The following is a 25353-nucleotide window of genomic DNA, read 5'->3' as shown; positions in this document are numbered from 1 at the left end:
TTTTTTCTTTCCTGTTCAGTTACTGTGGTGAGCAACCAATTGATTGTTAAATTGATCCCCGTTTTTGTATCCCCTCCCTATCTAATGACCACCCCCATATTCCCAGTTCCACAAATTAGAAGTTGGAATTGTCCTGACTCCTCTTTTTTCCTTACACTTTATGCTATTATTTATCATGTCTTGTTCTTTTAATTCCCAAATCTGTCTCCATATTTATCGCCAGGGCATCAGTTTAATAACTTGTAACTGTGTGCCTTTATTATGGCAGTAACTTTATTACACTTCCTGTGCCTAGTCTGTTTATTCTTGGCTTATTCCTCATGTTGTTGTCAGAGTGTTCATTGTAAAAGGCAGATATTATTTTTTTCTTTTTAAAAAAGTTATTTACTTAATATGAGAGAGAGAGAGAGAGAGAGAGAGAGAATGAATGAATGAATGAAAATCTTCCATCTGCTAGTTCACTTCTCAAATGCCCACAATTGCCAGTGGTAGGCCAGGCCAAAGCCAGAAGCCAGGGACTCCATCTGGGTCTCACATATGGATGACAGTGGCCCAAGCACTGAGCATCATCTGCTCCCTCCCAGGCATGTTAGAAGGAAGCTGGATCAGAAGTGCTGAGTAGCTGGGATTTGAACTGGCACTCCATATGGGGTGCTAGTGTCTCAAGCAGCTTCTCAATCTATTATGTAATGTTCACTCCACCCCCCCCCCCCCCCCCCCCCCGCCAAGGCAGATCTTAGTTGTTACTTACTAGTTTAGCATCTCTGTGGTTACACACAACCTGCAAGATAAAGTTCAGCCTCCTTAGGTTGGCACGTAGGACACTTAATGATCTCACCTTTCTTCGTATCTAGCCTTGCCTCTGTCCACTCTTTTGTATTACACTATGCTTCAGACCTAGGGAACTATAAAAACAATCTCCTTTTCCTTTTTGCTGATTTCTGTTTGTCTGGAGCACTGGGTTATATTTTCTTCTTTGGTAATCTTCCTTGACTCCACACTCCAAACCTACATTTGATGCCTTGTGTAGTGCTAGCAGTCAGTTCAAATATCATGACACTCATCACCCTGTAGTGTGATTTTTACTTTCTGTGCTTCCCTGACAGTAAACTTCCTGTGAGTAAAGATTGCAAGGATATAGTAAAAATTTCGTTGCAACTGGAATGACAGATAAACGTGTTTTGGTACAAAAAATTTTTGAGATCCGTGTATAGTTTTTTCATAGTATGCATTTCTATGAACTTTTTGAAAACTCTGTATATACTTTTATTTTTTATTTTTACTTCATTACTAGTACAATAATGTGCTCAATAAATGCTTCTCACAAGAGTTATACCTCCAGAATCTTTAACTGAAATACATTTTCCTCTGTCAGAAGGAATCATACTTGCATATGTTGTGATTTTGGTGACCACCAGGAAAAGAGATATTGCAAGCTTCAAAGAAAAAAATTGAAGAACTCTGTTGAGTATGGCTTTGGAAAATTGTTTGCTACCTAAGATTTGCTATCTGTAATAGGAGACTTATGTCTATTTCAGTCTTTGCCTAACTTTGGCATGAGGGATTTAATTATTTCAGAACAATGAAAGGGAGAAAAAATAATTTTTTCCTTTTAAATTTATCTTCAATTTTAACTATTAAATAAACCAAAATTACTCCTTCAGTTTGTTAGACATTTTATTTGCATCCTGGAATCTAAAAGGTAGTGATGTTGACTTTTTTTAAAGATTTATTTATTTATTTGAAAGTCAGAGTTACAAAGAGAGGCAAGGAGAGGCAGAAAGAGAGAGAGAGAGAGAGAGAGGTCTTCCATCTGCTGGTTCACTCCCCAATTGGCTGCAAGGTCAGAGCTGTGCCAGTCCGAAGCCAGGAGCCAGGAGCTTTTTCTGGGTCTCCCATGTGGGTATAGGGGCCCAAGGACTTGGGCCATCTTCTATGGTTTCCCAGGCCATATCAGAGAGCTGAATTGGAAGTGGAGCAGCCAGGACTCCAACCGGTGCCTATATGGGATGACGGTGCTGCAGGTGGCAGCTTTATCCACTATGCCACAGCGCTGATACTGACTTTTATGAGAGGATATTTGGCCTTTTGATTTATGGATAAATTGAGAAAATAAATAGAAAACACATGGTTTAAATAAATCTTGTTAAATGATGAAGAAAAGGGTCAGGAACTTTAGAATATCAAATTTGCAGTATATAGAACACTATTTAAAAAAATAACCAAGTTACACTTTATTGTAAATCTTATCTCCATATGTGATTCACACTTATATTTTCCTGGAAGAAAATTTCCAGATTACTAGCTTTGGTCATTAGATAGAGGCCTAATGAGAGACAGTTGCAAGCCTTTTAAGAAAATAAACTGTCTTTCTCCTGCTTTTATAAATTGACACTGGAGAAATACAGACACACTCTACCCATATTCCATTAAGAAAAGTTAGCTCACTTGGTTAATCCTCTGCCTGTGCCGCCAGCATCCCATATGGGCACTGGGTTCTAGTCTCGGTTGCTCCTCTTCCAGTTCAGCTCTCTGATGTGGCCTGGGAGGGCAGTGGAGGATGGCCCAAGTGCTTGGGCCCCTGCACCCGCATGGGAGACCAGGAGGAAGCACCTGGCTCTTGGCTTTGGATCAGCGCAGCACTGTCCATAGCAGTTATTTGGGGAGTGAACCAACGGAAGGAAGACCTTTCTCTCTGTCTCTCTCACTGTCTATAACTCTACATGTCAAATAAAAAAAAAAAAAAAAGAAAAGTTAGCTATAGGGGCTGGTGTTGTAGTGCAGTGGGTATAGCTGACATCTGCATTGCTTATGGGCACCGATTTGAGTCCTGGCTGCTGCTCCACTTCTGATCCAGCTCCCTGCTAATGGCCTGGGAAAGCAGCAGAAGATGGTCCAAGACCTTGGACCTTGCCACCCACGTGGTAGACCCAGATGAAGCTCCTGGCTCCTGACTTTTGCCTGGCCCAGCCCCAGCCATTTGTGAACCAGCAGATATAAGATATTTTTCAGCCTCTACCTCTCTTTCTCTTTCTCTCCAACTTTTCCTTTCAAATACAAATAAAATAATTTTTTTAAAAAGTTCTCAGTACTTGAAATCTTCCTGAGTAATGTAAATATATTTATTCAGTTTTTCTTCAATTTACATGTGTGTGAAGTTTTTTAAAAATTACGTATTTCAGATATTCTGATGGTAATACTTTTTGGTCACTATGGTATTTCTTCTTCTTTTTTTTTTTTTAAAGAATTACTTTATTTATTTGATAGAGTTACACAAAGAGAGAAGGGGAGGCAGAGAGAAAGAGAGAGAGAGAGAGAAAGAGAGAGGTCTTCCATTCTGCTGGTTCACTCCCCAAATGACCGCAACGGCCAGAGCTGAGCTGACCTGAAGCCAGGAGCCAGGAGCCAGGAGCTTCTTCCAGGTCTCCTACACAGGTGCATGGGCCTAAGGAGTTGGGCCATCTTCTGCTGCTTTCCCAGGCCATAGCAGAGAGCTGGATCAGAAAAGGAGCAGCTGGTGCTCAAACCAGTGCCCATCTGGGATGCCGGCACTGCATGCTGGGGTTTTAACACACTGCGCTATAGCGCCAGCCCCGCTATAGTATTTCTTTATTTAAATTGGTAATATTCTAACTGAGAGACAGTTTATTCACTTAATATTTAGCTTAGCAAAAGAGCCAACCTAGAAAATCTGTGAATCTCTAAGAACAGTTACTCAAAAATTCTTTGTTTATATACTTCAAGAAGCTGATTTAGAAGGTATATTTTGAATTTATTTCATGTGGTACAAAAATAGATTTATGACAATCTTCTTAAAATGCCACATAGCACAATCTTAGACATTATTCTAGAATTACAGCAACAATGAAAACTAAATTAGTTTTGTATTTTTTGCTTTTTATATTACTGCTTTATTAGCAAATATATTACCTTTTTTTTTTTTTTAATTCACAAGCTTTTATTGGGATTCCACTCCCAGATGAGGTTCCCCTGTCCCAACAGGGTGGGGGTTGGGGAAGTTGCACATCAGAGGCTGGGAGGGCTCCTTTTATAGATTCAGGGCATGGAGGTTAAAGGTTGAGGCAGGTCTGATCCTCATTGGTTGACCTTTAGGCACCCGCGGGGACCTTGACAAGGACTTTACGTCCCCGGAAGTGTGGGTAGGGACTCTCCATTCCCGGAAGTATAGGCCTTCTCGTCTTGCGGATCCCAAAGCTACCATCCTGACCTTTTGATGATAGGAAAGGGGGTGATGATGAGTCTCTTTGGCTACTTCTTGCTGACTGGGGATGTCGTCTACAGGGGCCCTCTTGGGGGTATCTTGGGGTTCCACAGGGATAGGCATGTGTGGATGGAGAAGCATCTGATTGACTGCCTGGTTGCTGAAGGCCTTGGTTCATTTCATTATCACCTGCTGTAAACACTTAAACAGACACTGTAGTATACAAGTCAGGGTGAGAATAGCAACCAATGATCCTAAGAGTGACATTAACCAGGTAATGAAAGGATTTCATGGAGGAGAGGAACTGAGGGGGGTCTCTGGACCCTTGTGAGGATTGTTTGATGGACATGGTTTAAATCTGATCCCATACAAGACTGGGAGAAAGGCCACTCAACTTTTGCAGGTAGAGGGGTTTGTCTATAGAGAAATTCTGAATAATCATACAACATTAAGTGGAGGAGAGGACCATCAGTACACACAGGTTGGGAGTAGAGTCATTGATGTTAGAGTAGAAGCTATGATTACAAAGGAATGAGGCCCAAGTGGGCTAGACAGGGTGTAGAACAAAGGACAGAGTCATTATTAGAGGACCCAAGAAAGGTGCTGTCTCAGCCAAATAGAAACTGACAGAAGGGGCTTGATAATTGATTAGGTGGGCTGTAAGCCCTTGTAAATTATGAGACCTAGACTTATCTATCTCTTCACCTAGGGTACATCCTAAGGGGAGGTGTGAACCTCCTTGGGGAAGGCCCCCTGTTGACTTTCATTATCTAGCTGGCCTGGGAGGAGAGTTGGCCAGGTAAAGGTAGGTGGCATCTCTAACAGGAAATTTACAGTTCTGCCTGCAGTGTTGCTGACCCTACTTGGCCGTCCCCTCAGCTGTGGTGGTCACTTTGGAAGCTGGGCTGAATGAAGAGCTTTTCAGCTTAGATCCAATAAGATCCGTGGCTCTGACCTGAAGTCCTTCAACTCCAGGGCAGTTCCACTTCCAGAGATCTAACTCTTGGCTGGCAGAGCTGCCAGGGCTCTTCATAAGCTAATTTCTGCTGAAGCCCAGGCTTACCACATTGAAAGCCGCTGCAGTGGACTGTCCTGTTGGGTCTCCTTGAGGGCAGATCACTGTACAGAACAGCCTTCTGTACACCTATCTTCACATTTCTGATGCCTAGCTTTCTTTTCCTCCAGATTTTTGTTAAAGCAGATCAGAGGATGCAAGTCAAGGGGGTATTTAAGTCCCATCTCTAATCTTTGTGGCCTAAATTAGAAGTCTATAGTCAAGGCATGTTCTGTAGTAGTTTTTCTGAGGTAGATAATGCCCATGAGGAAAGCTATGTCCTTGCTTTAAAACTTTCCTTCCCTTTGGTCTGAAAGGGAGGTCTTGCCTGTTTATTGTGCCCATGGTGAAGTAAACCTAGCTGTGAAATTATAATTTAAGCTTTCATTTTGGCTATGCTATTACAGAAAATGTTAGCAATTCCTTTTATAAGATAGCAAGATCAAATTTTACATCTTGGAGAGTCCTTCAGAATAGAATTACTTTCCTACCTCGAAGAGAATAGAGAAATGAGAGAACAAGTTGGACAAATGAAAGAACAAGTTGGACAAAAGACCAGTTGGAAGACAAGGGCTGGAGAGTGAAAACATGGAGACAATTAATCCCAAACTGATAAGACAGAGAGAGTAGACTTTTGACCAGGCCTGGTTCTAAGATAAAATCCAAATTCCTAGGTAGGAGGGTGAAGTACAGTGAGATAGTGAAGAGTTGGGGCCGCAAACGTGGAAGGCAGAGGTTTGTGCTTAGGCACTTGACCTAAAACCCAGCAGACCAGAGGGGTGGGGTGAAGAAGGGTAAAAAGAGAGAGGAGGAGAGTATGAGAGAGAGACAAGAGAGGAGAGGAGCTAGTGAGGAGAGAAGAGAGAGCAAGCAGGAGGGAAGAGAGAGCAGGAGAGAAGAGAGAAAAGAGACCAGAGGAGGAGGCTAGAGAACCACGTGTTCAGCAATAGGTCATTTTTAAAACTTTGCCGGAGGGCAGGCAGGGAAGCAGGAGTATCCCAATAGGATGGGGGTGGAGCTTGACACCGGTGGTTGGGCCACGTGGCTACCTGGCTTTCATCAATGGTAGCAGGGAGCCAGAAGGAGAGGCAGGACATGGTGGTGAGGCGGAAGAATGTGCATATGGGGGCGGGAGGTTCCTGGCTAGCTGTGGGGTCCCCAGGAACTCAGAAGTGTCCAAAAAGGTGGAAGGTGGAGAGTTTGGCAGTAACACAGAAGAGGCATCCTTAGGAGGTGGGGGCCGATCTTGGCCAGTAAAACCTGGGCCATGGAGCAGGCAGAGAGGAAAGTAGGGGAGAAGGGAGTAGGACGAGAGCGGAGGTTTCAGAAAGCCTGAACGTATGGGACTTCTGACCATTTTCTCTCCCTGCTGCAGAAATTCTCAAGGTAATTAGGCCATGCCTGGGTGGAATAGAAGATCAGGCGTTTATGCTGTAGGTCCTGGTCCAGGTTCTTCAGGTTCTTTTTTTTTTTTTTTTTTTGACAGGCGGAGTGGACAGTGAGAGAGAGAGACAGAGAGAAAGGTCTTCTTTTGCCGTTGGTTCACCCTCCAATGGCCGCCGCGGCCGGTGTGCTGTGGCTGGCGCAGCGCGCTGATCCGATGGCAGGAGCCAGGTACTTATCCTGGTCTCCCATGGGGTGCAGGGGAGGCAGGCCAGGGGGCATTTTGAGTCCCACCCTCAGGATTGGCCAGATCCCATGGTCTCCCCGGCAGCCCGTATCTACTGAAATTCGGGCAAGGTGTCCCCTGTCCTGGACTTCAGCAGATGGATTAGAGGTCATTCCTTTATGGGGGCCAAGCCAGCGGCGGATTGTCTCTACAGCCACTGGGAGGCTAAACAGCGGAGAACAGAGCCCACGTGTACACGATTTGGAGGTCTCTGTCCGGACGGAGAGCTAGCTGGAGATCGCAGAGACTGGGCCAACCCAGAGGAAAGAGGGAGAGCAGGGGAGGAGTTACTTACAGTTGGTCGAGCGTGGTCTATAGTCAGCCTGGGGCACCAGACAGGTTCAAGGAGCAAGGGGGCCTCGAACCCAGAAAGGGGAGGTGCGCACCCTCAGCTCCCGGGTTTTGGCACCATCTGCAAGGTGTCCGGCGTGTAACAAATCTTCCCAGGCAGACGAATCAATTAATTCACAAGCTTTTATTGGGATTCCGCTCCCAGGTGAGGTTCCCTGGTTCCAACAGAACGGTGGCCAGGGAAGTCGCCGCAAATATATTACCTTTTAATAAGGACTTGGTTTGTTTGAAAATTTACTCTTGACATGAAGTTATACATTAATAGCTCTTTACAGTTTTTCAAATTTATTAAATTGCATGAATCTCACAGATACCTTGCCATGTAAGCATGGAAGAAACACATAATTTGTAATTGAAAAAAAATTACAATCTGAGAATGTAATCATGCAGAAAACACTGAGAAAATTGACACTACTTTTTAGGTCAATATACTTTCTGCTATATCTCATTGCATTTTAAAATTTGTTTCTGCTGTAATTTTTTAGTATATTAATGTTATTTTGAAGTGTGATTTTATAATAATAAATAAAACAAGTTCTATTTTTGGTTACCTACTGACACTAATTGCATATTTAGGAAAACAAACAGATGCTTTGAAATGACAACCTTTAGTCCTTCTCCCCAGATTGAGATAGTATGATAAATGAGGTATATATCTTTTATATACTTTATTTTTCTCAAGGACATTCATAATTTTTTGAAATGCAGACTAGTCCTGTAATATATCTGGAAATGCTAATTTATATAGCTGTACTTCAAAAAGACAGTTTAGGTACTGAGAATTTAGTTGTCAAACTTTATAGATTTTTATTCTATAATGTTGTCACACAAAGCTATTTGTTCCTCAAAGTACCTGAATTAGTTAAGTTGCTAGGAGTTGAAAGGTGTTTGGGCCATGGCTGTGTGTTATAAAGAGCTGAGTGTACTTTAGTCATTGGTAACTATTCAATTATGAATTTCTAAAAAAAAAACACTACTGTCATCAAGATAATTGTAATATTAATAATAAATTATGACCATTTAATTTAATTATGGCCATTAATAAAATTAATAATAAATTATGACCATTAAGCACTATTTGAATGAAGAATTTATAACTTTGAACAACATGTTAATAATATGAAAATTAAAATGGGTTTTCATGTATTGTGTACCTGCTGTGTGTCAGGAATTGCACCAGTTGCTTTACACCTTCTTTCATTTAATCTTTTCTTTTTTTAAAGATTTATTTACTTTATTTGAAAGTCAGAGTTACCCAGAGAGAGAAGGAGAGGCAGAGAGAGAGAGAGGTCTTCCATCCCCTGGTTCACTCCCCAGTTGGCTGCAATGGCCCAAGCTGCACCGATCCGTAACCAGAAGCCAGGAGCTTCTTCTGGGTTTCCTACACAGGTGCAGAGGCCCAAGGACTTGGGCCATCTTCTGTTGCTTTCTCAGGCCAAAGAGAGAGCTAGATCAGAAGTGGAGCAGCCAGTCTCGAACTGGGTCCATATGGGATTCTGGCACTGCAAGCAGCGGCTTTAGCCACTATGCCTTCATTTAATCTTAGTAGCTGTGTAAAGTAGAAATTATTCTTTCCATTTTAAAGATAAGGGGATCAATGATAAGAGGCAGAAATTATGTTAAATAATTTGCCTGAAGTTATACAAGGGTATTCAAAAAGTTCATGGAAAATATGTATTATGAAAAACGTATCCGTGGTTTTCAATTTTTTTGGCAACAAAGTAAACTTACCTTTAAATTTTATTTTTCCACAAACTTTTTGAATCCTCTTAGATAAATTAATAGGTGAAAAATCAGACTCTGCACCTATACTTATTTGACTTTAAAGTCATTGCTCTTAATCCTTGTGCCATCCTGCTTCTATTTAATTTTCACCCCTTTGTACTTTAATTTTTCTTAATAGTAATGTAGGAATGAGACGTTGATTCATTACCCTTTAATTTTTCTTTTTTTTTTAACTTTTATTTAGTAAATATAAATTTCCAAAGTACAGTTTATGGATTACAATGGCTTCCCCCCGCCACAACTTCCCTCCCACTCGCACCCCTCCCATCTCCCACTCCCTCTCCCATTCCATTCACATCAAGATTCATTTTCAATTATCTATATACAGAAGATCAATTTAGTATATATTAAGTAAAGATTTCATCAGTTTGCATCCACACAGAAACACAAAGTGTAAAATACTGTTTCAGTACTAGTTATAGCATTAATTCACATTGGACAATGCATTAAGGAGAGAACCCACATGAGGAGTAAGTACACAGTGACTCCTGTTGTTGACTTAACAATTTGACACTCTTGTTTATGGTGTCAGTAATCTCCCTGGGCTCTAGTCATGAGTTGCCAAGGCTATGGAAGCCTTTTGAGTTCGCTGACTTTGATCTTATTCAGACAGGGTCTTAGTCAAAGTGGAAGTCTCTCCTTCCTTCAGAGAAAGGTACCTCCTTCCTTGATGGTCCATTCTTTCCACTGGGATCTCACTCGCAGATCTTTCATTTAGGCCTTCTTTTTTTTTTTTTTTTTTTTTTTTTTTTTTGCCAGAGTGTCTTGGCTTTCCATGCCTAAAATACTCTCATGGGCTCTTCAGCCAGATCTGAATGCCTTAAGGGCTGATTCTGAGGCCAGAGTGCTATTTAGGACATCTGCCGTTCTGGGAGTCTGCTGTGTATCCCACTTCCCATGTTGGATTGTTCTCTCCCTTTTTGATTCTATCAGTTAGTATTTTCAGACACTAGTCTTGTTTATGTGATCCCTTTGACTCTTAGACCTATCAGTGTGATCAATTATGAACTGAAATTGATCACTTGGACTAGTGAGATGGCATTTTCCCATGGCATTTGCTCACATGGTAACAGAGTGCTTTCTAATTGAAAGGTATGCTATAGGGGCCAGCACTGTGGCGCAGTGGGTTAAAGCCCTGGCCTGAAGCGCTGGCATCCCATGTGGGCGCCGGTTCGATTCCCGGCTGCTCCTCTTCTGATCCAGCTCTCTGCTGTGGCCTGGGATAGCAGTAGAGGATGGTCCAAATCTTTGGGCTCCTGCACCTATATGGAAGACTTGGAAGAGGTTCCTTGCTCCTGGCTTTGGATCGGCACAGCTCCAGCCGTTGCAGCCATCTGGGGAGTAAGCCAAAGGATGGAAGACCTTTCTCTCCCTCTCCACCTCTCCTCTCTCTTTGTAACTCTGACTTTCAAATAAATAAAATAAATCTTTAAAAAAAAAAAAAAAGGAGAAAAGTATACTGTAGCAGACATGCTGAAATTGTGACATAAACCTTCTCATAGCTTTAGAGGCCTTCAAGGTATATAATTTCTAGTGCAGATTGGTGTATTATCTTTCTACATGATTTTTTTGTTGTTAAATCTTGAAATTTTTCTTTTTTAGGAAGATTTTTAGGTTTTTGTTCTACTTAAATGAACTCATTTATCCCCTAAGTCTTTTTTATCATTTTTCTCTCTCTCTCTTTCTGTTGTTTTTCCTTCTTCAAAATCTAGCAACAAAATAATTATCATGCAAAACATGGCATGACCATTCATTATTCAGAAGATAATTCTAATAGATATATCCACTGCTTTGTTGGTAAAGTTACGTTTTTTCAACACTTTTTAAGGGACTAATTTTTTGATTCCAACTGTGTTACTTTCTTTGGAGATATTTTTTTAAGAAGCTAAACATTTAAATAATGCTATAGTCGGGTTTATAAACAGAGATACCAAGTAATAGCATTTCTGTGATGTGTCTCCTTATAAGCTTCAAAATTTCTCTTAAATACTATATATCTATTTATATTAATTATTCTTATGAGTATTGTTTTAGAATTCAGTAATGATAGTGGGCCATAAAAAAATGAGATTACTTCAGAAAGTTTGTGGAGAGCTTCTTCTGGGTCTCCTACTTGGGTGCAGGGGCCCAAGGACTTGGGCCATCTTCTACTGCTTTCCCAGGCCATAGCAGAGAGCTGGACGGGAAGTGGAGCTGCTGGAACTTGAACCAGCGCCCATATGGTATGCCAGCACTGCATGCAGTAGCTTAATCTGCTAAGCCATAGCGCTGACAACCAAAAAATTATTTTTAAGACATGCATGTTGGGACTAGCATCATGGTACGGCAGATTGAGCCACCACATCCTGGGCTGGCATCCCATATGAGCACAAGTTTGAGTCCCGGCTGTTCCACTTCCAATCCAGCTCCCTGCTAATATGCCTGGGAAAGCAGCAGAAGATGGTACAAGCACTCAGGCCCCTGCATTTACATGGGAGATAACGGATGGAGTTCCAGGATCCTGTCTTCAACCTGTCTCAGACACAGCCGTTGCAGCCATTTAGGGAATGAACCAGAGGATGGACGATCTCTCTATCTCCACCTCTCTAACTGCCTTTCCAATAAATAAATCTTAAAGAAAAGTACATGCAAGAGGGCTTCAAAAGTTTGTAGAAAATGCATATTATGAAAAAACTGCATGGATTTCAAAATTGTTTTTGCACTAAAATAAAATTATCTTTCAATTTCATTTCTATAAACTTTAAAAATGATTTATTTATTTATTTGAAAGGCAGAGCAACAGAGAGAGGGAAAGAGAGAGAGAGAGAGATCTTCTACCCAATGGTTCACTCCCTAAATGACCACATCAGCTGTGTCTGGGCCAGGCTGAAGCCAAGATCTTGGAACTCCATTCTGGTCTTTTGCATGGGTGGCAGAGGCCCAAGCACTTGGGGCATCTTCTACTGCCTTCTCAGGCACATTGGCTTGAAACAGGATTAGAAGCAGAGTGGCCAGGACTCAAAATGACACCCTCCTAGGAGATACTGGCATTAGAGGTGGTGGCTTAACTCACTGTATCACAATTCCGGCCTCATCGTTTCCATAAACTTTGGAAGAATCTTCATTTGTCATTGATTTTTAAAATAAGTCATCAGTGTAGTGTATCAGATTCTCTTTTATCTCTTAAAATCAGATTCTATTATCTCTTAAAACTTTAAGTTCTTGGGGCTGCCATTGCATTGCAGGTTAAGGTGCAATGTTTGATGCTTGTTGGAGTGCTGATTTGAGTCCTGGCTGCTCTGCTTCTGATCTAGCTAATGTGCACAAGAAGGCAATGGAAGATGACCCAGTGCTTGAACCCCAGGATTTTCTGGCTCTTGGCTTTGACATGGCCCAGAACTGGCTATGGAACCAAACAGTGGATGGAAGATTCTCATTACTCTCTCTCTTTTTCTCCCCCACATCCACTCCCTGTCTCCACCTCTCCCTTTCTGTCAGTCTGCCTTTCAAAAAATAAATCATTAAAATGTAATTAAATTTTTATCCCAAAGTAAAATATTTATTTGTAAAAAATAATTATTACTTGAATTAAATTCTTTGTTAGTATTCCTGAATTTTTCTGAAAGTATTGCGAACCAAAGTTGAGTTCCCTTTTGTGATAAGTTTCATAGCAATACATAATGAGAAATCAGGTAAAAATGACCTTGAGGCTCTGTATTGGCCCTTTATTGTCCCTATTCCCATTCAAATCTAGCATTTTTCTTCTGTTTGAGCAATTTTTATTTATTTGAGAGGCAGAGAGACAGATAAGAGCGAGCGCCCATCTACTGGTCTACTCCCTAACTCTAACAGCTGGGTCTGGGCCTGGTCAAACTGGGAGCCAGGAACTCAATCCAGTCTCCTGTGTGGATGGCAGTGACACAGCTACTTGAGCCATCTCCTGCCTTTCTTCCAGGGAGTGCATTAGCAGGAAACTAGAATTGGGAGCAGAGCCAGGAGTAGAATTCTGGCAGTCTGATACGCTGTGTGGTCATTCCAACTAGCATTTTTTTTTTAAGTGTTTTTTTTTTTTTTTTTTTTTAATTTGACAGGTAGAGTTAGAGAGAGAGAGAGAGGAAGGAAGGTCTTCCTTCCGTTGGTTCACTCCCCAAATGGCAGCCACGGCTGGCGCTGTGCCTATCCAAAACCAGGAGTCGGGAGCTTCTTCCTGGTCTCCCATGCGGGTGCAGGGGCCCAAGCACTTGGGCATCCTTCACTGCCCTCCCAGGCCATAGCAGAGAGCTGGACTGGAAGAGGAGCAATGGGGACTAGAACCCAGCACCCATATGGGATGCCGGTGCTGCAGGCAGAGGATTAACCAATTGAGCCACGGCGCCAGCCCTCCAAGTAGCATCTTAATTGGCATGCCAAATACCTGGCCCCAAATATAGCATTTATAAGGAGAGTTCTGTCCGAGATCAAGGATATTAAGCATACAATACTAAATAGGATCAGTTATTACTTAGCTTTTTATTTCTTAAAATACTGGAGAGGAGCTACTTAGGAATGACGAAGGTTTTTTTTCTGGCTTCTAGTTGGAAGCCCACAGTTTAAGATCACGTGACCTCATTCATTTAAGCATCTGGGGAGGCTGAGGGATGGAGGAGGGATGATCACATGGTGATGCAGGAGCAGTCAGGAAAAACAAGCAGTGTATCCTGTGTGTCTGTGTGTCTCTGCCTATAAAACCATCATGATTCAATCATGAGACCTCTGCCACAGCAGCTTAATCCAATCTAAACACCTCTCAAAGAGCCCAGCTTCAGACACCATAACTGGATAAAACTCCAACCCTTATTAGCATTAATCCATTGTCAATTAACAAAGACTTTGGGAGTTTAAACATCCATGTGATTTTGGGGAGCCAAATCCTGTTCAAACCATTACAGATCCTTAGAGATTTAAATCATATGTGGAAGAAAAAATATTTCTACTTCTTGGCCCCCCACCCCATTAGAGGTCTACTAGGTGACAGACTACCTTTCTTTCATTCTTCCTCTCCTATTAGCGTTTGTTATTAGATAATGTATACTACTTAATTATTACAACACTTTTTAATTTGTTGGTGTGTTATATGTGGATATTTTCAAGGGTTTCCTGAAGTATGTATAGGAAAGCCCAGTTATCTGGAATCCTCTGGCAAGTTAATATTCAGGACACAGTGTAATGGAATAAAACAAAGAAGAAAACTCCTAAAGGTAATAGGTTCAGAGTTTGGTATTGTGACGCAGCAGGTTAGGCTGCTGCCAGTGGTGTTGGCATCCCATATGAGTGCCAGTTTGAGTCCTGGCTGCTGCACTTCTGATCCAGCTCCCTGCTAATGCACCTGAGAAAGCAGCAAAAGATGAACCAAGTACCTGAGCCCTTTCCACTCATGTGGGAGGCCTGAATGAAGCTCCTGGTTTTTGGATTCAGTGTGTTCCATCCCTGACTGTTGTAGCCATTTGGGGAGTTAAGCAGTGGATGGAAGACTATCTTTCTTAATAACTCTGCCTTTCAGATCAATCAATCAATCTCTTTTTTTTTTCTTCAAAGGTAATATGTCTAGGTTCTTCCACCAGAAAGAGCCATCTGGGCACATCATTTAACTTTTCTGAACTTTGGGTTCTTCATGTTGGAGATAAGGAGAGGACTAATTTATTTTAAAGTTCTCCTAAGATCTGATAATTTATATTGTCTGGGACATAGTAAAAAGAATGTAGTGAAAACAGAGTTATCTCTGAGTACTACAAAAAATGTAACAGAGTACAGTGAGGTTCATGTTTTTCCTTAAACAAAAGTACTCTCTCCATTTCTACGTATATCTGTTGTTTCTCACAAAGTATTAGTGTTGGTTGTGGCCCATTAATAACAGCCAAGGGGACATCTGACAAAATTAGTAAAACTTTAAAACTATTGTAACAAGAACTAAAAAAAATTATGATTATCTGGATTAGGAAAGCCAGTGCAGGGCCAAATAATAGTCTTAAGAGCATCATTATAGTGTGGCAGGTTATATCAGTTGTTCATAATAACAAATGACTAATCAAGCAAGGGTTGCATTATCCTATTTTGTCTAAGATGGTGTCAGGCCTATGTAATACATTTGATGTAAACCCCATTAATTTAAAAAAGTTTAGAATTTTAAAATATCATTTTCTAAACATTTAATTCATTGATTCCTTAATGCTATTCTGTTAGAATATAAATGATTACCAGTATATATTCTGTTTCACCTGTGGGATCTGTCATCACCATAGATGGGATCTGAGTGATGTCTTTTTTTCTTGGGTTTAGCACTTGTTTTATGCCAGTTATAAGGAAATAATTACTTATTAAGGACATTTCTGTTAAAGAGAAGAACAAGATTTCTTGAATTGGTTTGTAGTGATCTGGTTTTTAAATAACTACTGGAAAAGATAAAGAAAGAATTTTCTAAAGAAAAATTAGTTAAAATTCTAAGCACCTCAAGTATCCATTAATATATTTTAAGATGTTATTATTATGGGCTTGTATCCCATGACTTAAAAGAGTACTTTTAGGTATTTATGAGGTAATTTCTAGGGGGGTATAGCTCTAAGAGTTTACTTGTGCTAATATGACCATGTTTGAAAGTTCAACTTCTTAGAATAAAGTTTTTACTGAAAACTTCAGTATAGTACAGTGTTTGTTATTCTGTGTGACAGGATACCCAGAGTTATACTGACGAATGTCCTGGGAACGGAGTTAGGAAGAAAATACATAAAGATCCCTCCTGTAACTGAGGCCAGTTTGAGTGATACAGACAACTTGAAATCAGAGAAACTTTCTTCATCATCTGATGACAGCCTAGAGACTTGTCAAAATCTAAATCCCCACAAGAGCTGTTGTTTATCTGAAAGGTACGTTCAGTGATAACTTACTCAAAATAAATATATTTATTCTCATTAACCCTCTCCCATTCTTTCCCTCACATATATGTTATTGCTAAACATGAGCTAAACGTGTTTTGATGGCTGGTATGACTTTTTTCCTTCTGTTGACTGCAGTGGCAATTAGAAAAAAACTATGGCTAATTACGGGTTTCAGAAGTATTGGTCACCACGCTTGATTTTGGAAAAATGGATGCAGATACTTGTTGAAAATGTAGGTTCATGAATATGGTATAATTATATTCCATTCTCCTAACATTAGTCTATTCCTTCCTCCTTCTCTGTTCTGTCCATCCATCTGTCTGGCTGTCCATCCATTTCTCCAGTGTCTTTCACAATTTTATTTATTTGCATATTTTTAAAACCTTCTCTTAATATCAGTAGAATAGATTTCATATATTTTATAGGCACAATTCTTTTTAAAAAGATTTATTTATTTATTTGAAAGAGTTATGGAGGGGAAGAGAGAAGGAGAGGGAAAAAGGGAGAGAGGGAAAGAGGTAAAGAGAGGGAGACAGGGAGAGAGAGGGAGAGAAGGAGAGTGAGAGTGAGAGGGAGAGAGAGAGAGAGAGAGAGAGAGAGAGAGAGAGATGGATCTTTTATCCCCAAATGGCCACTATGTCTAGGGCTGGGCCAGGCTGAGGCCAGGAGCCAGGAGCATCTTCTGGGTGTCCCACATGGGTCCAGGGGTCCAGGTGCTTGGACCATCTTCTACTGTTTTCCCAGGTGCATTAACAAGGAGCTGGATGAGAAGTGGAGCAGTTGAGACTTGAACTGGTGCCCATATGGGATACCAGCATTGCACAGAACATTGGCCTCCATAGGCACAATTCTAAGAATATAACCATACTTCCCTCCCTCCCTCCTTCCCTCCTTCTCTGCCTTCCTCCCTTCTTCCTTCCTTCCTTCCTTTTTTTTCAGTCTTTGCAAAAACATGATTTCAATTCACAAGAGAAGAGTAGAAAGACCAAAGTTTAATAGGAATATAAACAAGGGCTGAAAACAACAGTCAAATCATAAGATGTCCATTTCATTCCTATACTTTTTTTTGTGTTCTATATTAATTGCCACATATCAGAGACAACAATGATATTTGTCATTTTGAGACTGGATTATTTCACTAAGTATAATGGTTTCCAGTTGTATCCATTTTGTTGTAAAAGAAAAGATTATGGGTGACTAGTATTCTGTAGTGTATATATACATTTTCTTTACTCACCAGTTGATGGACATCTGGGTTGATTTTATGTCTTTGATATTGTGAATTGAGCTACAGTAAACATGAGGATGCAGATAACTCTTTTATATGTTGATTTCATTTGGATAAATTCGCATGAGTGGGATGGTTGGGTCATATGGCACATGTATTTTTGGCTTTCTGAGGAATCTCTGTACTGTCTTCCATAATGATTGTACTAGTTGACATTCCTATCAACAGTATATTAGTGTTCCTTTTCTCCTACATTGCTACCAGCATTGGTTGTTTTTTGAGTTTTGGATGGTAGCCATTCTAACTGGGGTAAGGTGAAACCTCTTTGTGGTTTTTATTTGTATTTCCTTGATGGCTAGTGATCCTGAGCATTTTTTCATATGCCTGTTGGCCATTTTAATTTCATCCTTTAAAAATACCTGTTCATGTCCTTTGCCCTTTTCTTAACTAGATTGTGTTTATTTTGTTGTTTTTGAGTTTCTTGAGCTCTTTACAGATCCTGGATATTAAATCTTATCAGTTGCATAGTTTCCAAACATTTTCTCCCATTGTGTCAGTTGCCTCTTCACTTTGTTGAGTGTTTCCTTTGCAATGTAGAAGCTTCTTAGCTTGATGTAATTCCATTTGTCTGTTTTTGCTTGGATTGTGCTATTTTTTCTTGGATTGGTCTTTCCTAAGAAGTCGTTGCCTATGCAAATGTCTTGTAGAGTTTCCCTGATGCTTTCTTCCAGTAATTTGATAGTATCAGGTTGTAGATTTAGATCCTTGATCCATTGTGAGTTGATTTTTGTATAAGTTTAAGGTAGGGGTCTTGTTTCATACTTCTGCATGCAGAGATCTAATATTCTCACTACTATTTGTAAGAGAACATTCTTACTCCAAGGATTGATTTTAGCTCATTTGTCAAAGATTTGTTGATTGTAGCTGCACAGATGAATTTCTGGGGTCTCTATTCTGTTTTATTGGTCTACATGTATATTTTTGTGATAGCACCAGGCTGTTTTGATTATAATAGCCCTGCAGTAAGTCTTGAAATATGTATTGTGATGCCTCTGGCTTTGTTTTTTGTTGTTTAAATTGCTGTAGCTATTTGGGGTCTTTTGTTTCCATATGAATTTTAGCATTGGTTTTCCTAGATCTGAGAAGAGTGTCATTGATATTTTGACGGGGATTGGATTAGAAATGTATATTGCTTTTGATAATATGGAGATTTTGATGATATTCATTCTTCCGATTCACATATATGGAAGATAGCTCCATTTTTTCTTTCCTCCCTCCCTCCCTCCCTTCCTTCCTTGCTTCCTTCCTTCCTTCCTTCCTGTTTATTTTCTTCTATTTCTTTAATGCTTTGTAATTTTGTCAAAGAGATCTTTTACCTACTTGGTTAAATTTATTACAAGGTATTTAATTTTTTTGTAGCTATTGTGAATGAGACTGAGCTTAAAAATTCTTTCTAAGCCATGGCATTGTGTGTTTATACAACAGTTATTGATTTTTGTGTGTTGTTTTTATCATGCAGCTTTACCAAGTGCTCTTATGAGTTCCAATAGTCTCTTAGTGGAGTCTTTTGGTTCCTCTCTATATAGGATCATATCATCTGCAAATGAATAATTTTACTTCCTCCTTTCCAATTTATATCCCTTTGATTTCCTTTTCTTGCTAAATGGCTCTGGCTAAAACATCCAGGACTATATTGAGTAGCAGTGGTGAAAATGGGCATCCTTGCTTGGTTCTGGATCTTAGTTGAATGTTTCCAACTTTTCTTATTCAATATGATGTTCATTGTGGTTTATCATAGATTGCCTTGATTGTGTTGAGGAACAGTCCTTCTAGACCCATTTTGCTTAAGGTTTTTTTTTTTTTTTAATCATGGAAAGATGTTATATTTTATCAAATGTTTTGTCTATTGAGATAGTCATATGGTTTTTATTCTTCAATTTGTAAATGTGATGTGTCACATTTATTGATTTGTGTATGTTGAACCATCTCTGCATACCAAAGATAAATCCCACTTGGTCTGGGTGCATGATATTTTTGATGTGTTGTTGGATTTGATTAGATAGTATTTTGTTTGATATTAGGATGGCTACTCTTTTTGCTTTTTCTTTCCATTAGCATGGAATATCTTTTTCCATCCTTTCACCTTCATTCCATGTGTATTTTTGTTGGTGAAATGTGTTTCTTGTAGGCAGCAAATAGATGGGTCCTGTTTTTGAATCCATTCAGTCAGTCTATATCTGAAATAGAGAATTTGGGCCATTTATATTCAAGGTTATTATTGATAAATAATGACTTGGTCTTGCCATTTTTTCCTTAAATATTCCTATCATTTGTTTTGGATTTCCTTTGTACTTTTATTAGATTTTCTACCTTTACATTCTTTCTTGATGATGGCTATCTTACTCTGTTTCTTTAGGTTTGAAACATATCCTTAGGTATTGCTTTTTAGACTGGACCAGTGGTGACACATTCTTTAAATTTCTGTTTGTTTTGGAAGATATTTATTTCACCTTCATTTCTGAGTGCTTTTCTGGGTTGACAGTTTTCTCCTTTTAGGACTTGTGTATGTCCCTCCATTATCTCCTAGCCTATACATTTCTGATGAGAAATCAGCTGTAAGTGTAAGTGGAGATATTGTAAGGGTAATCTGGCATTTCTCTTGTGCACATTTTAGAATCTTTCCTTTATGTTTTACTTTTGAAGGGTTGACTATAATATGTCATGGTGAAGATTTTTTTCTGATCATGTTTATTAAGAATTCTATGTGCTTCCCATACTTGGATGTCCCAGTCTTTCTCCAAATCAGGGAAGTTTTCTGCTATTATTTCACTGAATACGTGTTCTAAACCATTCTGTCTTTCCACACTTCCAGGAATTCCTAAGACAGGTATGTTTGGTCTTTTGATAGTATCCCATAAATCTTAAACATTATTTTCTGTTTTTCTAATTTTTTTCTGTTTTCTTTTTATCTGACTAATATATTTCCAGAGATTTGTTTTCTAGCTTAGATATTCTATCTTCTGCCTCCGCATGTCTGTTGTTAAGGCTTTCTGCTATATATATATTTTGTTTGACATAGTGAATTCTTCATTTCTAGTATTTCAGTTTGATTTCTCTTCAGTATCTGTCTCCCAGAAGAATTTTTCATGCATGTCACATTTTTATTCATTTTACTCATGTATTAACTTCTCTGTGTTTTTGAGTAATCTTATGTTAATTCTTTTGAATTCCTTTTCAGGCATTTCATCGATCTGTTTTTCTTCACATTCTAATATTGAAGTTTTGTTGTGTTTCTTTTGGGCAGTCACATTTTCTTCCTTATTCATTTTTCTTGTGTTTCTATTTCTATTTTTAGGCATTGGTAGAAACACTTGTTGGTTTTCTTCTCTGATGTCTTTTATCTTTTAAATATGTCTTTGTGACTTGGTGGAATGTCTTCTCCTTCACTGGATATCCGAGGCAATTGCTGTCTAGGGCCATGGAGTTCAGGTCAGTGCTTGAGGGTAGATCCAATGTGACACCCAAGTTGAGCATGGTAGATCTCTCTTGTCTGCAGGAGGAAGGTTACAATCATGTCGGTGGCATGATCACGCCATTAACCACCCTCTACCAAGTTGAACCAACCACCCAGGATAAGCCCGCAGTACTAGACACCTTACCCATGCAGGTGCACGAACTACACAAAGGGTCTGTGCACTCCTTGGTGTGAGCACTGAACCCTGAGCCTCTGGAGCCAGACACAGTGATTACCCAAAAACCCAGGTACACCCTATCATATTCCCTATCACACAGTCACAGATTTCCCACAGTCACAGGGAGCAGGGGATCTATTCTTGGCCCCACAAACCTCCCCTTTCCTTGGAAAGAGCTGTGGCATTCCCAGAGGCAGCTGCCTAACTGACTGATGTTGACATGTGGTGTCCGGGTGCTTTAGTAGAGTGAGGTTGGGGGAGTGCCTTATGTTGACATCCTGCCCTCTGCCACCCCTTTAGGCCAAACTCAGTCAGTGGGAACCGCAGACTTATCAATTCTAATAAATTCCCCTAGACACTCTAGGGCTGCAGTAGTTCTTTCTTGCCTTATTGAGATGACATTTCCTCCCTGCTGGTTGCTGGGTGCCTTGCTTCAAGAAGATGGCATCTCCTCCAGTTACCTGCTGTGGGAGTCGCTGTTGATATGCTGCTCACTGCTGTGTGATTGAATTGTCCCCGCTGTCCATGGTGTCTCTCTTTTGTGGAATTTCTACTGCAAACTTCTGTCCAACTGTGCCCTTCTGTTATCTTCCCGTGGTCAGAATCAGCATGTCTTTTCACTATTCAGCCATCTTGGATCTCCTACATTTTCATTTTTTGAAATGATTTTTTATTTGAAAGGCAGAGTGATAGAGAGATGGAGAGAGAGAAAGAGGTATTTCATCTAGCAGTTCTTTCCCCATAATGGCTGCAAATGGCTGGCGCTGGGTCAGGCTGAGGTCAGGAATGAGGAATTCCATCTGAGACTCTTGTGTAGGTGCAGGGGCTGTCTTCTGTTGCTTTCTCAGACACATTAGTTTAATAGTTGAGACTTGAACCAGCATCTATATGGAATGACAGCATTGCAGGTGGTGGCTTTACCCGCTATGCCACAATGCCAACCCCTCCCCCAAGTTTTTTTTTTTAAGACTGAGTAGTATCCCATTGTATATATACCACATTTTAAAAAATCATTCATCTATTGATTGACACTTAAGTTGATTGTATAACTTGGTTATTGAGAATAATGCTACAGTGAATATGAGTGTGCAGGTATCTTTTTGACTTATTGATATCAAATCTGGATAAATATATAGAAATAAGATTGCTGCATCATATGGTAAATCTAATTTCAGGTTTTTGAGGACCTTCCATTGTGGCTTTTCATAATGGTTGTGATATTTACATTCTCACCAACAAAGCAGGAAGGTTTTCTTTTTCTTTTTTAAGATTTGTTTTGTTTATTTGAAAGGCAGAGTTACAGAGAGAAAAAGGGAATGATGAGAGAGAGAAAGAGAGAGAGAGAGAGAGAGAGAGAGAGATCTGCCATCTCCTGGTTCACAGATGTCTGCATTGGCTATGGGTGTGCCAGGCCTGGTTTTCCATGTGGATGGCAGGGGCCTAAAACTTGGGCCATCTTCTGCTGCCTTCCCAGGTACATTAACAGGGAGTTGCATTGGAAGTGGAGCAACTTAGACTCAATGTGGCACTCATATGGGATGCTGGCATTGCAGGAGGCAGCTTAACCCTCTGCTGCACAATGCTATCCCCAGAGGTTCTTTTTCTACATCCCTGTCAACATTTATTTTCTATCATCTTTTGATAGCAGCCATTCAAATAGGTATGAGATAATGTATCTTATTGTGGTTTTAATTTGCCTTTCAACAAATAATTAGTGATGTTGAAGACTTTTTCATTTCTCCATTGGCTATTCATCTTCATTTGAGAACTGTTTATTTAGATCCCTTGTCCATTAAAAAAATTATTTGAGAAACAGAGACAGAGGGAGAGAGAGAGAGAGAAGAGGGAGAGAGAAAGAGAGCGCGCGTGTGCAAGAGCGAGTGATCAAGGGAATGAGAGAGAATGAGCATAATCAGGACTGGACCAGGCAGAAGCGTGAAATGGGAACTGGGAACTCAATCCAAATCTCCCATGTGGGTAGGTGGTAGGGGCTTAACTACTTGAACCATCATTTTATGTATTTGATGTTGGAATTTACATCATTTTGTAAATTGTCTTCAGACAATTTAACTTAGCTGTGATTATTATTAATAGGTCTTTTAGCCTTCATACTGGGGATAAAATTCCTTTATAGCCACTACTGCAGTCCTAGAGGATTCTGAATATGGCTCCATGTTACCTATATATTTGAGTTTTGTGCTTTCCTAACTTTTATATCATTATTTTAATGGTTTTTTTCTTTGAGATTAAAGAATTCCATTTAGTAGTTCCTGTAAGAAGGCCTAGTGGTGATGAACTCTTTTACCTTTGGTTTGTCTAGGGATGTTTTGTTTCTCTCATTTTGGAAAGATTTTTCCAGGTAAAATCTAGTTGGTTGACAGTTTTTCCCCATCAGCACTTTAAATAAATATTTTTTAAAAGAAAATCACTGCTACAGATTTCTTGAATTTCAAGTCCCAGTGGTTACCTTGTCAGGGCCAGAACAAATGATCTTACAGGACTTAAATGGCCTGGGGGCTAGATTTTCCCAGCTTGGAACTAGACAAAGACGGGCAACAACTAATCTAAGTACACCTGACTCAAAGTGGTGGTTAAAATCCAAAATAGCTGCAGTCATGTCAAGCTCAATCCCTAAATCCTCAGATCCCCAAACTTGACCAAAAGATGAGTTAACTAAGACAAATGATAATCAAATCAAAAATTAAATAAAGAGTCCAGAAAGCAGCAAAAACAAACAAAAAAAGATAAGAAACATGGGATGGGCATTGTGGCATAGCAAGTAAAGCCACTCTGCCTGTGACGCTACGTGGTAGTTTGTGTCCTGGCTGCTCCACTTCTGACCCAGATCCCTGCTAATGACCTGGGAAAAGCAGCAGAGGATGGCCCAAGTATTTGGGTGGGAGACTCAGATGAAGATCTTGGCTCCTGGCTTTGGCCTGGCCCAGCCCTGGCCATTTCAGTCATTTGGGGAGTAAACTAGCTAATGGAAAATTTTTCTGTCTCTTCATCTCTCTCTGTCACTCTGCCTTTTAAATATACTTATATTTAGATATGGGGTCAAAGTTGGCCTAGGGTGAGAGCAATACTGAACGATCAGAGATTTCTTTTTTTTTTTTTTTTAAGATTTATTTATTTATTTATTTTGAAAGTCCAATCCATTGCGACCCAGAACATTTTCTGGGCCTGTGGTCAGTTGTAGATAGATGTGGGTGTAAAATATTGTTACATTGGGGTATCAGGGTAGGACCCTGTATCAGTCAGTTTTTTGTTGCTAGAATAAATACCTGAGTGGAGTTATTTGGGAAGGAAAAAAGTTTATTTTAGCTTATAGTTTCGCAGGTTCACAGTACATGATTGGGTGAACCCATTTGTATGGCCTTAGATGAGGGTGGAAGATGATGCAATGCATGCAGAAGAAGGATCACATGACAAACCACTTTTCTTTCATCAAGAGGCAATGTGATCCAATCTCATCACTTCCCAAAGGACTCACCTTCCGATACCAAAAACTGGATTAGATCTTTACTCTTAATCTGTTAACCATTAACAGAAGACTTTGAAGATCCAGTCCCTAAAACATTGACCTTTGGGGGACATAAAAATTCATATCCAAAATATAGCACGCCCTCTGTAACATATCTGGTACTCATTTCCATAGAATCAGAAAATATCCTAGAAATGGATATTGTGTCGGGGAAGACACTGCAAATATCTGAGGGCTGGAGAGATGGGGGGAATTTTGGCTTAAAGTTAGGTTGTGTTGTGCTGAGGAGGGAGGCAAATGGAATCCCGTCAGGCTCCCTGCCCTTAGCCTGGTAGTACATATAAGGCAGTATAAACTGCCTAGAAGATATGTGGAAATAGGAGATAACCTAAAACAATTAGAAAGGGTTGAATTCTACAACCAGCCAATGGTGCTTGTAATAGCCTCATCTGGCCAGTAAAAAAGCCTGATGGAACTTAGAGAATGAGTTACAGTTAAATGGGGCTCACATGGTTTGTTCCCCCAGGGTGGATGAGATACTTCTTGCCACAGTGTGAGGAATATCCAGCTCACTTAACTTTGTACCCATTGATCCACCTGGAATCTGGACCTGTGGTTACAGCTTATACCCTTAGTGGACAGTAAGGTTGGCCTCTTGGTCTGGCATGCCATTTCACCACTAGTTTTAGGAATCACTGTTGGACCCCATCCTTTTGCTAATATGTGTATTATTCTGGATCACATCAACCCCTGGGTGTTGCTGCTGTGTTGTCTAACAGTTGATGGTACAAGTATATTCTTGCTAGGTGATGCAGATTTTCCATTACAAGGACCTGTATTAATTTTTCATCCCAGCTGTGTACTGGTGCTATTTTTGTTGCTCATCCCACTTGGGTTTGTTTGATTTTTATTGCTATTTGCAAAATCATCTTTTGTCTCATTTTGTGCATGTGCTTCTGTTGCTTTGTGGAATGTGCT

At 40.0% G+C, this 25353-nt stretch overlaps 1 protein-coding gene across 45 annotated transcripts in view; it reads left to right on the top strand.

The window, feature by feature from the left end:
- The window catches only part of SENP7 (SUMO specific peptidase 7), a 197523-nt gene that overhangs the window by 75520 nt on the left and 96650 nt on the right, over window positions 1-25353 (top strand). For 27 of the 45 annotated variants that reach the window (XR_016233075.1, XM_051819121.3, XM_051819113.3 and 24 more), the window contains one exon: window positions 15765-15959. The exons of the other annotated variants lie outside the window; for them this stretch is intronic. Coding sequence is in view for 19 of the 27 variants with exons in the window: in XM_051819121.3 (XP_051675081.3) it covers window positions 15765-15959 (195 nt within the window). In the remaining 8 variants the exon portion in view is untranslated. The remainder of the gene's footprint in view (window positions 1-15764; window positions 15960-25353) is intronic. 45 annotated transcript variants of the gene reach the window in all.

The sequence above is a fragment of the Oryctolagus cuniculus genome, chromosome 4, assembly GCF_051225735.1.
Source record: "Oryctolagus cuniculus isolate XC-2025 breed Fujian yellow rabbit chromosome 4, ASM5122573v1, whole genome shotgun sequence".
Lineage (NCBI taxonomy): Eukaryota > Metazoa > Chordata > Mammalia > Lagomorpha > Leporidae > Oryctolagus > Oryctolagus cuniculus.
This window is presented reverse-complemented; position numbering and strand designations above follow the sequence as displayed.